Here is an 18,742-nt window from a genome sequence, read left to right as displayed (position 1 = left end):
AAATATGTACTTTTCACTTGGGAAAAACTTATGTATGGTACAGAGTTGGACCTTAAAACGACTGCTGTTCATTTCAGGGTATGTTTGCATTGTTTGTACCTTGATGAACAATAAATGTATCTGCACAGAACCTTTATTTCTAACAGTGTAGTAGACTACTTGCTTGTTTCTTACTACTGATACTATGCAATAGCTTAGTACTTCATACTAACTTAGTACTTATATTGTATACATGCTCATTAGTTAGTATTCACAATAGTTAGTACTAATAATAGTACTAATAATACATAAATAATTTGTTCTTAATGCCCAATGCTTAGTATTTATACTGTATAATAACTGAATACTTTATATACTTTTATAGCAGTTTTTTGCTGATACTACATATGAGCTGTGTAGCTAGTATTGACAATAGTTAGTACTAATACTACATGAGCTTAATACTTAATACTTATTATGTATTACTAATATTGTATAAGAACCCAATACTTAGTAGTTACTCAGCAGTTTTTACTGATACTACATAAAAACTCAGTATTTAGTACTTACTCAGTGTACTATGTTACAATTGGTATGCAGTATTAAATACTGAGTACTTAAATAGTATTAGTACTTATATACACCAGAAGTATGTGGACACCCCTCCTAATTACTGAGTTGCCATAGGAATCCACCCTTGCCACAAGTCTGTGAAATTTCTACCTCGTTAGATCTGCCCTAGTCAACTCTAAGTGCTATTATTGTGAAAAGAAAGCATCTAGGACCAACAACAGATCGTCCACAAAGCAGTAGACCACACAAACTCACAGAGTGGATCTGCCAAGTGCTGAAGCGTGTAGTACGTAAAAATCACCTGTCCTCAATTGCATCACTCACTACAGCGTTCCAAACTGCTTCTGGAAGCAACATCAGCACAGAAACGACTTACTGCTAATTAAATTCTTAGTACAGGTACCACTTAAGAACCTAGTACCCAGTCAACATCTAGTACAGGGGCTGCATATATATTACTTATTACTGAAATTGTGGCAATCATCGGGCAGCAGTGTCTTGCTGCCCTTAAGCTTTACAAGAATGGGGCACAATAAACCAACTGATGCTATTTAAGTCACAGTACTGCTGCTGTTCCTGTTCATGGTTATTCTGCATTTAGGTCAAAAAATCAGTGATCATATAATACTCCTTTATATCTGTTTCATCTATTAGGCAGGATTACAAACCAAGTTTATGCAAGATTTGCACTATTTTCATCACACCAAAGGGGCAAAATGTATAAATTTGATTTGTCACCAAACTATCGCTGGTGTTCTGTAAACCTGTCGTGTTGTACACAGATCTGCTTCTGGATGACAGCTACGAAGGCAATCTGCGGAAGGAGGGCCGGAGTGTGCGGATAGTCATCAACATCTCTGGGGGCTCCAACAGGACCAAGGTCAGCGGGAACATGTTGACTGTAATATTTAATGACATGAGTCAGACAAGTCGGGATTTGCCTTAGTGCCGTCTAATTAAAATAAGATAATCAGGCACATAACATTTACAATGCAATGCATATGTAATCAGACTATACTTGTAAATGGTACATTCCTTACATACAAGTGTGTACAACTAATATTAACTGTACTTAATAATAATATAAGTGATATATTTGTGAAATCTACAGGCTGTGCAGAGTCAGGAGTATCTGATTGGCTCCATCGGCGTCAGCGGGAAAACCAAGTGGGACGTGTTGGATGGTGTAATAAGACGGCTGTTTAAGGTTAGTACTCAATACTCAGTACTTATTACAACACAATACTTAGTACTTGTGCAATACGTACTGATGAGGGTGTAGTACTAATGTTCATCAGTAATTAGTACTTACTCTGTACTTAGTACAGTATTTTTACAACATAAGAAGATGGTAGTCAATTAGTAGTTAGTAGATGGTAGTTAGATTTATTAGTATTAGTATTTATACTACAACACAATACTTACTCAGAAATTAGTATTTATAAATAAGAGTGCAGTACATAATACTTATTATTACAGAAATTAATGTTTATACTACATTACGGTGCAGCTCATATAATCAGCAATTGATATTTAAACTACATAAGAGCACAGCATATAATACTTAGTAACTAATACCCAGTAATTAGTATTTATACTACGTAAGAGCGCAGTACACAATACTTGTTCAGTAATTAAAGTAGAACATACTTAATAAAAAGCTTAAAAAATTCTAGTTATGTCACTGTCCAGTTACTTATAGACTGAACTCTGATTGTGTTTTGCATGTGTTCTATAATACATGATCAGTAATTAAACACTTATATACAATGTACTTAATAAAGAGCTTAAACCATTCTAGTTATGTCACTGTCCAGTCATTGCCCAGTTTCCGTCCAGACTGAACTGTGTTTCTGTGTTTTCCGTGTGTTTCAGGAGTATGTGTTTCGTGTGGACCCATTGACGAGTCTGGGCCTGAATTCAGACAGCATAGTGAGCTACAAGATGGGGGATGTTATCCGCTCTCATGTCTCTGAGGTGCCTGAACTGCTGCCTTGTGGATATCTGGTGGGAGACAACAACATCATCAGCGTTACACTGAAAGGTCAGACATTCTCCAGTGTGTAACTTATAAAAAGTATAAACAGTTGTCCAAAAGTACATGCATGCATTTTAGTGTCTGCAACATCTGCTCATCAAGCCCCTGCAATCTGATAAAAAAAAAAAAAGTTTATTTATTTTTTTATTAGCTAGTTTATATTTTAAACACAAAACTGATTTGGAACTATTTGGAAGTTAACAAGTCTCTTTTCCATATGGTGTCCTTTAGAGCCTTGAGAGTGAAGCTTTAGCATTAGCTAGAAAACACTAACTATAGCCTAGTTAGCTGTAGTAGACCACACTGCTAAATAAAAGCAACATGCCATTAGGCCAGCCACAGTTTTTTTTTTTATTTTATTTTTTTTGCAACATACATGGCAACATATTTTGCAACATATATATAGCTATATAGAGTATAGCTGTGCTGTGGAAAAGTATTTGCCCCCACCCAATTTCTTCTATTTTTGCTTATTTGTGACATTTAAACGTTTCAGATCACCCGACTAATTTTAATATAAGTTAAAGACAACCAAAGCAAACACAAAATGCAGCTTTTAAATGATAATTTTCTTTAATTGAAGATAAAAATGTATTCAAAACCTGCATCACCTGTGTGAAAAAGTAATTGCCCCCCTAAACCTAGTAACTGGTTGTGCCACCCTTGGCAGTAATACCTGCAATCAAACATTTGCAATAACTTGTGATGAATCCTTTACATCACTGTGGAGGATTTTCTGATATTGGAGAATTCAGCTACATTGGAGGGATTTCGAGCATGAATTCCCATATAAGGTCCTCCCACAGCATCTCAATGGAATTCAAGTCAAGACTTTTACTCGGCCACTCCAAAACCTTCATTTTATTTCTTCTGAGCCATTCAGATGTGGACTTGCTTGTGTGCTTTGGATCTTTGTCCTCCTGCATAATCCAACTGCGCTTGAGCTTTAGGTCAGGAACTGATGGGCGGACATTCAAGTCCTTCTAGTCTGCTTCACATTGCCAGACAACTTCTATTTAAGTGATGTTTAGATTCAACAGGTCTGGCAGTAATCATGTTTGGGTGTGGCTAGTGAAATTGAACACTGTTGTCAATTGAATTTGGTTTACTGTTTGATTTAGTAGCTAAGGGGGCAATTACTTTTTCACACAGCGCCAGGTAGGGCTGAACAGCATTTTTCTTTCAATAAATGAATCATCGTTTAAAAACAATGTTTTGTGTTTACTTGGGTTATCTTTTCTAATGTCTAATATTAAAGGTAGTTTGATTATCTGAAGCATTAAAATGTGACAAATATGCAAAAATAAAAGAAAATGCGAAGGGGCAAATACTTTTTCACAGCACGGTAAGTACAGAGCAGTATACAATACCCAATAATCTTAATGTGAAAGTGTTCCTATTCTCAGAAACGCCTAAAACGCCGAAATCAATTTACAGTGATGTTAATTAATGTCCCTGTTAATTAATGTTAAAAATAATTACAGAATTAATTACCTGTTATTTGTCTATGGGGTCTTAATGTGTCAGCTGATAACTTGTGTTATGTCTTTATTGAAAGTACAAGATTGTTTTATTAAACTATTTCAACCTTAGTTACTCTTGAATTCCCATTCCTACTGAGTTTAGCTTGACAATATTCTACTTTTAAGCGTGGCAGTTTAGGGAATGAATTATAGGAAAAAAAAAACGTGAAGTGTGTGTGTTCTTTGTGAGTGTGCCTCACAAATCATGACAATTTGTGCAAACCTATATATACCATATCAGATACACACCGACCGGCCACTTTATTAAGTACACTTCTACACTCATTGTCCATTTTATCAGCTCCACTTACTATATAGGTGCACTTTGTAGTTCTACAGTTACAGACTGTAGTCCATCTGTTTCTCTGATACTTTGTTAGCCCCCTTTTACCCTGTTCTTCAATGGTCAGGACGCCCCGTAGGACCACCACAGAGCAAGTATTATTTGGGTGGTGGATCATTCTCCAGTGACACTGACATGGTGGTGTTAACGTGTTAGTGTGTGTTGCGCTGGTATGAGTGGATCAGACACAGCAGTGTCTCACAGTTACCTGGTTAATACTAAAACAACAGCTGTATAAGAAAGTGTTACCCTTCATTTTAGTGCATTTAAAGGTAAATTTAATTGCACAGCTTTTCATATTTTAAATTAAATGTGTTGTGGGAGTGGCTGCTAATAAATAGATCAATAAAAGGTGAATGAGCCCTCCCTCTCTGTGTGCAGGTGTACGGGAGAGCAGTATAGATGATCTGGTGTTCGACACTCTGATACCAAAGCCGATAATGCAGCGCTACCTAAACCTGCTGATGGAGCACCGCAGGATCATTCTCTCTGGACCCAGTGGCACAGGAAAATCACACCTGGCCACCAAACTGGCCCATTACATCATCAATAAAACCGGTCGAGAGGTGACAGACTCCAACCTCGCCTGCTTCAACGTGGACCAGAAATCGAGCAAAGTAAGGAGGGGTGGAACATTGCATAATTCATTACACAGTCAGTTGCATCGAGTTACACAATTATTTAAATAAATACATAGTTGTGTAAGTAATTGCATTTAATTTACATTGAATGCAATTATTTATAACAGAGACTCAATATAGACTCAAGCTTGTCCATACATTGCATATGGACAGGTTTGAGTCTGCACTTCTGGCTTCTTTATGTTTATTCTGATGTCAAAATCATGGCAAAAAATGGCTTTCGTTCTGTAAAACAAGACTACACACAACAACTCCATTAAATTCAAATCATAATAAAATATCCTCTTCTGCTTACAAGCATAAATGTGGTGTGGATTGAAAGTTTGGAATCTGTACTTTCAACACGATTTCTTCACTTGTTCAATTCTTATGAACTTTTTTTGTCTGTTCAGAATTAAACACATATTTGAAGCGTATGAAAGACATCTGTGTTTTACTTGAAGCTTGTGACAGACATATTAGCATCTTTTTGACCTTTTTCATGCCAGTTTTCCATATCCAACAACAGGCTGATTAGGCTGCAGCTCGTTTTCTCAGTCAGTGATGTATGTAGGACTTCCAAAAGGCTGAGTGACCTCTTTTTTTCTTGAAAATTGGTCTTGCCTATTGCAAATCAATACGTGATGGGTTAATTTCTCTGTCACTTCATAATTATGCTGACGTGTTAAGACTTCTCTTCAGCTCTTGAAGTCCTAACCAATAGGAGAGGTCACTTATCTTTAACTGCCTACATACCACAGAGAAAAAACAATCCCTGATTGGCCAATTTTCCACTAGGCATTTCAAGAACTAAACCTTTTTGTTTCCATCCAGAACTTAGCAATGAAACAAGAGTAGTACTGTAATATTTGAGTTTAAATACAAGCAAAATTGTATTGCATTAATATAAACTAAAATGTACAGACAGATATTATTAGTTGCCAGAAATCTTTAGTTCTCTGTTGTGTGTGTGTGTTTCTCTAACAGCTGGACCTGCAGCAGTACCTCTCCAGTCTGGCTGAGCAGTGCAATTCAGAGCACAGTGAGGTGGAGCTCCCCCTGGTGGTCATTCTAGATAACCTGCACCACATTGGCTCCCTCAGTGACATCTTCAATGGCTTCCTCAACTGCAAATACCACAAATGGTAACAAACAAACACTCATTGCTGGTCAAGATGTGATTAACATTTTTGTGTTTTAGTCTAAAATGCATCCTGAAGTGTTTTTTTTCTGTAAATTTACAAAGAAAACTGATCAGTACTGTTCCTTCCAACATGGACTAAAAAATGCACTTAAAAATGCACTTAATTAATTCTCATCAATGTCTACATTTGTATTTATCGATTTTATTAGCTAGATTAAGCCATGGTACAGCTTGCAATACTTTTTATCGCTTTGGCTTCCACTGTTTGCACGTTTTGTAAATCATTCTGGATAATAGCATCTGCTAAATGACTAAATGTAACTGTACGTGATAAACAACACAAACGACCAGACATGGATTAAGCCTAGTCTCAGAATTAAAGGAATTTACAATAGTGATTCACCATTGACACTACAGCTGAGTCCAAGATTAGGCTTAATCTATGTCAATAAATAAATAAATGAATAAATAAATATATATATATGTTGTTGGTCTTGAGTAATTAATGCTGATTAGGTCTAATTATTGATTCTATTTACCTGTGTGTGTTTTCTACAGCCCGTATGTGATCGGAACAATGAACCAGGGCGTCTCCTCCTCCCCAAATCTGGAACTGCATCATAACTTCAGGTATGGTTATCTAAAAGTGCTGCTTCAGGGGGTGCTTGTTATTAATGTGAAGTGATCTTATGAAGTGAAATGATCTGAAAATAATTTAAAAAAAAAACATAATCTGCCAGAACTGTAAGATAATTTCACTGTATTAGATCCTTTTATGTAATGTTGTCATTACAAGAAACTGTTAAAACATTTTAGTTTACAAAGTGTGAAACTTTGTAGATAGATAAGGAGATAATGAGTAAAAAGCTCTCTGAGCATGGTGTGTGTGCTCTCTGTGCAGGTGGGTGCTATGTGCAAATCATACAGAGCCAGTGCGGGGCTTTCTGGGCCGTTTTCTACGCAGGAAGCTGATCGAGATGGAGATCGATAAGAACATGCGCAGTAATGAGCTCATCAAGATCATAGACTGGATCCCCAAAACCTGGCAGCATCTCAACGGCTTCTTAGAAGCACACAGTTCATCAGACGTTACTATAGGTAACACAAACACATACAGAACACACACACACACACACACACACACACACACACATAAAAAAAAAAAAAACAAATTGGACATACTGCAAAGAACTCTTGGGCATCTTAAAAAAAATCTAGAAGGCCATTTATCTGGGCACTAAGCAATTATTTGTTCAATAAAACACTGATATTAGAATAAGTATTGGATTGATTGGAATTGATTGGAAATGTGTGAGTGTGTTAGTTTAATCAATTTTCAAAAAGCACTTCTCGAGGAATTCCAGTGTTTACAGTTACCATCCAATATCTAGCTTATCTGAACAGTCCTTCTTTAAATTAAATCATGTGCTGCAGATGGAACTGAACAAATTGTCTGGAGTTCAGTAAGAAGTCAAGAACCAAACCTCTGTTCTTGTCACTGTATTCTTCTAACCTACATATTCATAACTTTACTGAAAACAACATACTCATTTTATTTCTGGCTCTATTAATGTTTGTGTTCATTCTAATGTGTTTTTACTTGTACCAAGAATAGTTTTAATACATTTAAATAAATGTGTATCTAGAGTCGCATGCAAAGGTTTGAACACCCCAGGTTAAATCATGTAATTTGACCAGGACCATAGTAGAAATTGTCCTCTATGATAGTAGGTCTCTGTACAGGATGTATTAATGTATTTTCACAGAGAAAATCAACTGAACACGTAAGTTCATGTGGGGTGATCAAACTTTTGCATGCGACTGTATACAGACATACATACATAGATAGTACATTTCTCTGTAAAGCTAATCCAGGTACATTTACTCCCAATTACTACGTTATAAATGTCAGCATTAGCAGTTACATACATGAAAAATATTGAATATCAGCATGGGCCCATAATTCCTATATCAGTGCATCCCTAATATTGAAGTGTTTTTCTGTTTCAGGTCCCCGGTTGTTCCTCTCCTGCCCAATGGATGTGGACGGATCTCGGGTTTGGTTCACTGACCTGTGGAACTACTCTCTGGTGCCATACTTACTGGAGGCAGTGCGGGAGGGGCTGCAGGTAAACACATGCGCACACACACACCCACACACACACCAGGCCCAGATCAAGTTATCAGCCCCTAGGTGCAAATATTTGGTGGGCCCCTACCTGGCTAACTTTTTTGGGTAGTCAGTAAATTTTTTATGAAATCATTGCAGGTTATGCAAGGCTAGTTGCTTGGGCCCCTGAACACGTGCCCATAAAATCTGTTGGATGATCCGGGCCTGACTCGCACACACACACACACACACACACACACACACACACACACACACACACACTCACACACACACAAAGAGTACATGAGTTTCTTTACTTCAGTACTGAAAACACAGATTTTTTTAGCTAATCTAAATTAATGCTGTTCTCTCTCTTTCTCTCTCTGTTTCAGTTTCACAGTAAAATGAGCTTGCATTATTGGGAAGCAATAGCAGTATTAGTGTAAAAATAAAGTAGTAGTTCTAATGTAGCAGTAGTAATTGCAGAGATAATAAGAATAGTTGTAATAATAAAACAGTGAAAGTAGTAATGTAATGTAGTACTGTAGTAATAGTTTTATAGATAGTAGCAATAGTAGTAGCAGTCGTACCTTCATGTAGATCAACTAAACCTTAACATACACAATAACAATCATTTTTGTGTCATCCTTTGTTGTGTGTTTATGCTACAATATCTGAGTACATGCATGCACAAGTGCAAATGCACAATAAAAACAAACAAACAAATTAGGATGACATAATAACAGGTAAGTTAGTTGTTTTCCGCCCATTAAACTTTATTAAAGTGTGACATGTTTCAAAGTCATAGCTGCAGAGTATCTGAATATTCACTTTGTTATAAAAATGTTCTACCTTTTTTATTTAAAAACTATAGATATCTACCAAAAAACAAAACAGCTGGTGAAACTGATGAAACTCAGTTATCAACAGCATTAGAGTAAGGATTATTTATTTATTTTTATTTAAGTTGGATTTAATAGTTATTTAAGGTCACAGTCTAAGAAAAAAGTTGACTTTAATGAATATTAACAAAATTTAGAATATGATTCAAGTTTGAGGTCAATGTTCTCAATAATGCTCCATAATGAAGATTGTCAAACAAGCAATTTCTAAAACGTGATAATTACAATACATTATATACCATTTGATCATTTTTTCTTGTGTCCAAAATACTTGAAATATCAAATAAAAGATCGTCTCTTGTTTCTCCTGCAGTTGTACGGTAAAAGAGCTGCATGGGAGGACCCTTGTAAATGGGTAATGGACACGTACCCCTGGAACGCTGCATCGTTGCAGCACGACGGACAGTCTCTGTTACAACTGCGGCCGGAGGACGTTGGGTACGATGGGTACAGCTCGTTTAAAGATGGAGCCTCATCCAAACAAGTGTCCCAGAGTGACACGGAGGGAGATCCACTGGTAAAAACTCAATCTATACTATAACTCACCAACAGGCGCACCAAGCAGGAGATTTAACAGTTGACTTTTTTTTTAAAGTTTAAAAACAATAAATTCAATATAATACTAGGTTGCTTCGCGGCTCAGAACTGGTCTATAATTCTGCATGCACTTTCCTTCTTTGCACCTTAACCTGCTTGTGTTTTAGCAACTCACCTCTATAGCGACCAACAGTTGTAGAAGAAAAAGATTTGGCTCACTGTAATGGAAACACAGCCTTTCTCCAGGTTTTGAGCACCCCCACTTCCCGCGTCCCTGCTGGTGAATCCAGAAGGAAGTCACATGGCTGACATTACTGCTAGGAAACTGAATATCTTATTGCAGCAGTATAACTACAGTAACTGTCTTCAAATATCATTACAATGGAGAATATGGATTACTCAAATGATAGAAATGACTCATCTGATGCAAGCTAAAGGCTAAAGTTAGCAAGGTAGCTGTCCAGATATTTAACCTCAGTTTGTCTTCTCAGGCTGAAAAACTTGTCTGTAGTATCCATTTTGTGCTGAATAGAAATATAATTGATGCCTGAGGTAAGATTGACAGTAATGCTAGCTGGGTTGTATTTATTAGGCTATACCTCAGTGGCTAAGCTAGCAATCCTGATTGGTTGACACCACACAGATTCTGAATGATTTTAAGATGTATTTTGCATACTGCATGCTGGGTATTGTAGTGAGAAAATACTAATGAATGCATGAAAACATGAAAACAATTTAAAATCGTGAATTCGATAGAACTATTGAGGCTGAGGGAGATGATGCTGTGTATTGCATAACAGCAAATAACAAATTACAATCTAGTTTTAGGTCAGAATTCCACGTTACTGTGTGTTGGTGCAGGGAAAAAAAGGAAAATGGAAAAATGTGCCATGAACTGGGCTGAGAATTTTACCCTAATCTGTGTTCACTGTAAACATATGTGCTACACTCAGAAGCAGTTTTTTGGGAAAGGAGCAGCAAGGTGAAACAAACACAATCATTTCAGATTCTGTTTTGCTGTGTAGTTTCCAAATTGGCTTGTTTATATATGAATACGCTGCTGGAGTCTGAGAGTAAACTGTCATAACCCTGCGCCACCCATGGAGCTGAAAATGATAGGAAGTGGCGGATTCTCATATTTGTCCAATGAGCTGGAAAGTAAACACAAACAAAGAAGCTTTTAGCTGTTGAAGCTGTTTGCTTCATCATGTGGATGACTACATTTTCATTTCAGACAATTCAAGATAACCAGTGTCTGTGTTGTGTACATTCTGCAGCCACTTAATTAGAAACCCCTCCCTTATAGCTTCACCATGCTGGTGTACACTTAAGCAGGCAGTATACTTAAAACAACGAAAGAACCAAATCAAACTACCTCTGAACAAAACAATGTTGGAATTAGAACCAATCACAGTCAGGGGAGGTCTCAGAACAAACAACACTGGCATTAGAACCAATCACAGTCATGGGGGAGGTCTCAGAACAAACAACACTGGGATTAGAATAAATCACAGTCATGCTGGGATTAGAACCAATCACAGTCAAGGGGGAGGACTCAGAACAAACAATGCACGGATTAGATCCAATTACAGTCAGGGAGAGGTCTCAGAACGAATAATGCTGGGATTAGAACAAATCACAGTCAGTTGGAGGTCTCAGAGCAAACAAGACTGGGATTAGAACTAGTCAAGGTCATGGGGGAGGTCTCAGAACAAATAACGCTGGGATTAGAACTAGTCAAAGTCAGACGGAGGTCTCAGAACAAACAACACTGGAATTAGAATCAATCAAAGTCAGGTGGAGGTCTCAGAAAAAAACAATGCTGGAATTAGAACCAATCACAGTCAGGGGAGGACTCAGAACAAACAACACTAGGATTACAACCAGCCACAGTCAGGCAGAAGTCTCAGAAAAAACAATTCTGGGATTAGGATCAATCACAGTCAGGCAGAGTCTCAGAACAAACAATGCTAGGATTAGAACCAGTAAGAGTCAGGCAGTCTCAGAACAAACAATGCTGGGATTAGAGCTAGTCATGTCAGGCGGAGGTCTCAGAGCAAACAAGGCTGTGATTAGAACCAGTCACAGTTAGGTGGAAGTCTCAGAACAAACAATGCTGGGCTTAGAACTAGTCACAGTGAGGCGGAGGTCTCAAAGCAAACAAGGCTGTGATTAGAACCAGTCACAGTCAGGCGGAGGCCTCCGAAAAAAACGAGATGTCATTAGAATCTGGCAACAGTCAGCAAGAGGTCAGTTTCTGACTGCAGAGCTGCTCTTTACCAGACATTTTTGTTGGTGTACGGTACAGATGTGTACAGAGAGCTATTTCTATTTGTTCAACATATAATTTACTTAAAATGATTTGATTTAAATGGTAATAAGCCTCCCAGTTTGAACACAAACCAGCCTGACAACTGATGTGCTACACTCTGTAACTGTACACCTATATAGGACCTATAAAGTAGACGGAGCTCATAAAGTGGCCAGTGAGTGGAAGTACAAGGCAGGTATTTCTAATAAAGTGACCAGGAGTGTATATTACAATAATACTTTCCTGCCCCCAAGTGGACAAAAGAGGTTGTAAACACACATTATGTAATACTCTGCTTCCTTCACTTGGTGGTGCCAATGAGACAGAGTAGATCACTTTGCTGTAGTTATTTCACATACTCACTTGATATCAATGTAATGACCACATTATTGTGGTTTTTTTGATGCTATTTACACCTAATGATTTTAACATGTTTATTACTGCCTCCTCTCAGCTTGCTGTCTCTTCTCATGTCTCTCCTCCTTTTTAAATGAGAACAGATGTTCAGAGATTATAAGGTGATAAAACTTCCACTGTGTCTAAACTTAGTGGTTAGTTTTATATTAGTATACAGTAGTGTAGTGATACGCAGAGATGTGTGTGTGTGTGTGTGTGTGTTGTGCAGTTGTAGTGTATTCTGTATGTAGTTCCTTTTTTGTGTGTAAAAATGATCCCTATAGTTTTTATAGTAGTGCAGTAGAGTGACTGTGTGTGTGTGTATAGATGTCTGTGTTTATGTGGTAAATTGCACTGTGGTAATCTCTCTCTCTCTCTCTCTCTCCTCTCTTTTGCCTTTCCCCTCTTCCTCTTATTTTCTTCTCTCTCTCTTTTTTTGCCCTGGTTTATTGCTTTATTTCTGCTTTCCCCTCTCTCTTTCCTTGTTTTCCTCTCTCTGTCTCTCTCTCCCTTTCTCTCTCTTTATGTTTCTTTCCTCACCTTTTTTGTAATCTCCCTCTCTTATCTCTTTCTTTCTCTGTCTCCTCTTTTGCCTTTCTCCTCTCTTTTCATCTCTCTCTATCTTTCCCCTTCCCTTCTCTCTCTCTCTCTCTCCACTCAATTGTACTTTTTCTGCTTTTCCCTTTCTATTTCTCTCTCTCTCCCTCTCACTCTCCCTCCAGATGAATATGTTAATGAGGCTGCAGGAAGCCGCTAACTACTCCAGCGCTCAGAGCTGTGACAGTGACAGCGCCAGTCACCATGACGACCAGCTCGACTCCTCCCTCGAGTCAGCCCTATGAACCCCACCCCTTGGAGGAGGCGGAGGCTTCTTCTTATTGGTTTTTCAGAGATGGCAGATCCGAGCGGCTGCCGGACCTTAGTGGACGGTGCGAGTGTCCACTTAGGCTGGGGTACCAGAGGCTGAAGTTTGCAGAAGCGAGAGGAAAAATGGCGCGTGCAGAAACAAACACTGGTGAAACGTGCAATTTAAAAACAAAACAAAACAACAAACAACAACTGGAAGTTCTGGTTTGTTTTCTTTTGGTCAGTGTCATCCATACTGACCCCTTAAACCCTAGGCTTACTATTCCATTATTAATCGTAAAGAAGTCAAAAATGCTAATGCTGCTAATGGTGAATGAAAGCGAATAAGAACCAGTTAGCATTATGAAATGCTAATTTTGCTAGATGGTGGCTACTGGCTATTTGTAGTCAGCCTTGGTAGCATGTTTAGTCAAACTATTACTTTAAGGCTTGCTAGGAATTATTCGATAGATATTAACTTAATTCAAGAAACTGAAATGTGGGCCCTCATATAGATTCTTAGAGTTTAAGGGGTTAAATGCAGTTGTTTACACGAGTCTTTTTCAGTTTGCTGGTGAAAAAAAAGGGGCGAAGTGCTAAATCATGACCTCAGTGGACGTCCTGGTGCTGCTGTGGTGCCACAGTTCCCGTCGTTTACGCGCCGTTCACACCTAGCCAACAAAGCACAAGCCTCGCCTCGTGTCATTTCTACTGTGAAACCTTTCGCCAGTGCTAACACACGCTCACTCAGTACACTGCCAACAACAGCGAACCCTTACAGCCACCCTGTTTAACAGCTAAAGAGAAAGTAAAGCTAACCAAGTGCAGTGTTGTCTTTTTTGACTCCGTGGCCATGTATGCAGTTCTCTTTCTCTCCATTGGGGAGCAGCAGAGTGCTGGGCAGTGCTGTGGATGTTCGGACAGAAGAAAAATGGAACTCACCTGATTATTGGTGCTTTTTTGCTGCCTTAAATGTGCTGAGCTGTGGCAGACGTTGGAGTAGGCCTGTATTCTTATGAAAAGCATCGACTTAGGATGAAATTCGAAACCATATGTATCCTAATAAATGCCACGTCCACATATTTTTATTTTTGTTACCTTGACAAGTGAGTGTTAAGAGTCAAGACGCAGCATTACGAAATGGTCTAAATGTAAAATAAGTGAATATGTGATATCTTTATGTAATCCCAGTTGAGCTGGGACGAATTGAACTGAGATGAGCACAAATCTGACAAGTTGCTTGGCTAGCATGGCATTGTTTTTTTGTTTGTTGTTTGTTTGTTTTTTGTTTCATTTTTTCTTTATCGTCTGTGTGTGTCCATATGTGTGAATGTGTGCGTAGAGGCATTTGGAGTGTTAACTCCAGGCACCAGCTTGTGTGCAGTCATTTGAAAATTCATCCATGGTTTTTTGTTAAAAAAGTTTCTTTTTCTTTGCAAAGTTGAGAGTTATTTGTAAATATTCGCGTCTTGCACAGTTTCACAGTTTCTCAATGACGCATTCTACCCAGTTCAACTTCCCTACCTGCTCTTTTTGCCTAGCAGTAAGCTGTAGTGTTTTACAGAACAGAAAAAAAGAAAAAAAGCAAACCAGCCAGCTATCCAACCCTCATGTTTTGTAACGATTGGTCTGAAATAAAATATTCAGTGAGAAGTGAACTGTTTTTATAATCCTGAAAACATCAGTGTTCAATTTACTGTCCAAGGTGCAAAATCATGTGGTTCAATCAGTCGGATTCATTAACTCAAATTTAGATCCCCTGACACTTTTTCTTCTATTTATCTCTAACTTTCAATAACGTCATGGACACAATAACTGTGTCCAAATTGCAAAAATAAAACAGAATAACCTGAAGTAAAATATCAGAAAAACAAAACCATTTTACTGTGAAATGATTTTAATTTCGTAACAGTTTTGCACATTTTTTTTTCCAGATTTGTTTACAGAAAGTGAGTCACGGTTTTAGCCTGCTGTCCTAAAGGTGCAAAGTACTAACAGTCACACAACAGGTGCTATGGATAACCTTGACTTTCCAACAGTGCCAGCTGAACCTCAGGCCAAGGTTGCATCCGAAATCGCACTTATTTTGCAACGAGATAACGTATTATTCTCCTGACTTATGTATAATGGCTTTATACAGTTTTTGGCTGTAATAGTCGCCCCAAGAACTTTGAATTTTTAAATTTTTATGATGAAAATACTCAAATTGCCAAAAGGTCTAAATATGAAACCAAAATATCCTATATGGCCAAAAGTATGTGGACCTCCTAGTTATTGGGTTTAGGTGTTTCAGCTACATTCATTGCTAACAGGTGAAGAAAATCAAAACACATAGCCATGCAGTCTCCATAGACAAACACTGGCAGTAGAATGGATCATACTGAAGTGACTTTAAACGTGGAACTGTCATAGAATACCGCCTTTGAACAAGAACTGTGCACTGGGAGCGTCATAAAATGGGTTTTCATGGCTGAGCACCTGTAAACAAGCCTAAGATAACAATGTGCAGTGCCAAGCGTCGGCTGGAGTGGTGTAATCACGCCAGCAATGGACTCATTGGAAACGTGTTATCTGAAGTGATGAATGCATGCTTTACTATCTGGCAGTCTGATTGACTAATCAGGATTTGGCAGATGCCAGGAAAACTAACCCTACCTACCGGAGTACATAGTGCCAGCAGTAAAATTCCAGTGAAGCGTAATGTTAATGCTACAGCATACAAAGACAGTTTGGGGAAGGCCATTTCTTATTCCAGCCTACCTGTGCTCCTGTTCTAAGGTGAGCTCCATAAAGACATGGTTTGACAAGCTTGGTGAGGAGGAACTCCAGTGGCCACACACATTCCAACAGACACACTGCAAAATCTTGTGAGAAACCTTCTCAAAAGAGCAGAGACCATTAAAGCCGAAAACAGAGGGCAGGGCAGTGGACAGATCCATTTTTGGAATGGAATATTCAACAGACTCATATAGATGTGATGGTCAGTTTTCCACATACTTTTGGCCATATAGTGTATCTCATTTAACACCACTTCCCCAGAATCTGTCACATTATAAAGCCACACCCCCTCATAATGATGCTAAGATTGAATGGTGTCAAGTATTTGCACACTATGAAGTTTTACCTGATGTACCCTCTTAATGGTGCTACATGGTTTCTTTAGAGTGATGCCATAGAATAACAACTTCTGGTTCGATAAAACATTTCAATCGATGGTTCTACAGAACTATTTTTGTAAAGGATATGTGTGAAGAACAGTTTAAAAAAACCTGCTCATGATGTAATGAAAAAAATACATCTTCCCACATTCCGTTTACTAAAATGGTTCTTTAAAGAATTGTCCATTGAACCAAAAGTAGTAGGCATTGCTCCAAAGAGTACAGTATATCATTATGGGTATTTACAGTAGAAGTAGCGATTTCGGAAGCAATATCTCTCAGATCCACCTCCTCAGGCACGAACCCCACAGAGTTACGCCCACTAATGGCTCCCTTCCTAACCTGGTCAATGCCTCAATACTCTTTGTGTTCTTTTTCTGTTAATTCAGTTTTTTTTAGTCTGTAGTTTATACTGGTCTGTTCTGCTCCATAGAAAAAGTCTTAAACTTCTGAATGTTGTGCCTGTTGCGTTGTTTGCTGACCACAGGCTTCGTCTAACATAAAATCACCAAACCTGCCCTTTATTGAATATGCTGATCAAATTTTGGCTCCTAAATCTCATCCTCAACTGCCTGAAAATCCAGACTTCACAAGCTTCAAAATATTCCTGAACATTGTAACAGTGTCTATGGTACATCTTTTCATTTTTCTTTTTTTTTCATTTTTTATTTTATTTTTACTTATTTTCAAATACACCTTGGTGAGAGCATACCGTTTATTTCTTTCAGAGTATTTCTTTTTAAGTGGAACATTTGTGCGTAAATGTTTTATATTTTGTACATTTGTAAGTAACATATCATGTAAATAGTAAGAGACCACAATTTAAATCATCTGGAGAATTTTGTAGTCTTTGTAAAACCCTAATAAATGGTGTTTGGTGTCACCTGAGAATGGTTATTTCTGCTTTTGTCCCTTAAACACTTCTTGCAATTTTTTATTGTTGCTAATATCAGAAAAAAGTGTTTACGTGCTTCATAATAATGCCATATACAGCCACCACGAAGGGTTTAAATTAAGATAGAAATGAATTTAAAATAGTATAGGCGTGAGTTACGTGACTTACACAAAACTTGGTAAATGCTGATGATGAGAAAAGGTAGTTTCATGGTATAAAAGTGAATATGGATAAACATCTGTCAGCTGTCAAATTGGCAGATGATGTTGCTACATGAATATGAGAAGATGACCCAAAGAACATCCTACTAGAGCCTGTTTAAGTACAGAAAAAGTCCATTTTACCCCATGTTAGTTTGTGCCCTGTTCTCTATGACACCTGTCTTCAGATCTAGAGGTATTATTCATTATATTGTGCCAAATTGATGTCACAATCCTATTAAACTTAAAGTTAAATAGAAAAATCAATCCTCAACAGGAGACAATTGTAAGTTCATGCCAATGATACCATGATAGCTTATCTCTTCTCAGAATTTTTACATCATGGGCCACAGCTGCACTGGGATAATTGCACTTTGTTTCACTTTGAAAGTGTGAAAAATCTTTCAATGACAAACCGAAACATTTCAATTTGGCTCAGTTTCATTACTGATCTGAAGTAAACTGAGCATGAATCAGTCCACAAATGCAGAACAAACTGCTTTATTCAGGCATTGTCATGCAAAAGATTCTCAGGGCTTCCCTGTCTTAAGAAACACTACAAACGTAATGTGTCCACTGATGTGATGGTTGAGATTTGTAAAAAGACATTTCCATCCCACAATCATTTTCAGTTTTTTTGTTTTCTAACATCAGCAAGCTACTAAGAAAGCGTATCATTATTTAAAATACAGTGTCATAACTCCAATGTTTGATGCATGTCCAGATTTTGTGGTGAGAAGAATGACCACTCAATGTGTATTAAGTTGAGTGCGCTTCTGAGAAAGTCCAAAATGAGTAGGTTTCTTATAAAGTTTGTGTCCAGAGTTTTTTTTCCATACAGAGAAATTGACTCCTTTTCCTTCAACACATAACATTATTCGTTTTAACTCTGTTTTAATATCTTTAATGCTTCTAAACTCTATTTATAGGACTTTCTTACAGTGTCATGTACATTCATGACATCACTGCATGCGAACCACTTTACTTTGACAAAGAGCCGATTAACTCACAAACCAGTCAGCACTCAGTAGCAGTAATGCTAGCCAAACCATATGCACTCATTAGCTGGAATGCTAGCCAACCAATCAACACTCAGTAGCTGTAATATCAACCAAGCAATGAGCACATAGCAGCAATAATGCTAGCCGACCAATCAGAACTCAGTCG

General features: G+C 37.9%; 1 protein-coding gene across 8 annotated transcripts in view; it reads left to right on the top strand.

Annotated features, from left to right (window-relative positions):
- The window catches only part of nav3 (neuron navigator 3), a 218,438-nt gene extending 201,070 nt beyond the window's left edge, over positions 1-17,368 (top strand). For all 8 annotated transcript variants that reach the window (XM_036561812.1, XM_036561809.1, XM_036561810.1 and 5 more), the window contains 10 exons: positions 1,335-1,432; positions 1,664-1,759; positions 2,428-2,596; positions 4,838-5,073; positions 6,064-6,221; positions 6,779-6,850; positions 7,122-7,318; positions 8,231-8,349; positions 9,546-9,749; positions 13,199-17,368. In XM_036561812.1, the coding sequence (XP_036417705.1) occupies positions 1,335-1,432; positions 1,664-1,759; positions 2,428-2,596; positions 4,838-5,073; positions 6,064-6,221; positions 6,779-6,850; positions 7,122-7,318; positions 8,231-8,349; positions 9,546-9,749; positions 13,199-13,318 (1,469 nt within the window). In that variant the 3' untranslated portion in view covers positions 13,319-17,368. The remainder of the gene's footprint in view (positions 1-1,334; positions 1,433-1,663; positions 1,760-2,427; positions 2,597-4,837; positions 5,074-6,063; positions 6,222-6,778; positions 6,851-7,121; positions 7,319-8,230; positions 8,350-9,545; positions 9,750-13,198) is intronic.
- Positions 17,369-18,742: the final 1,374 nt, after the last annotated feature.

The sequence above is a fragment of the Colossoma macropomum genome, unplaced genomic scaffold (genome assembly GCF_904425465.1).
Source record: "Colossoma macropomum unplaced genomic scaffold, Colossoma_macropomum, whole genome shotgun sequence".
NCBI classification, from domain to species: domain Eukaryota; kingdom Metazoa; phylum Chordata; class Actinopteri; order Characiformes; family Serrasalmidae; genus Colossoma; species Colossoma macropomum.
The sequence above is the reverse complement of the archived record's forward strand: the minus strand, read 5'-3'. Positions and strand labels throughout refer to the sequence as shown.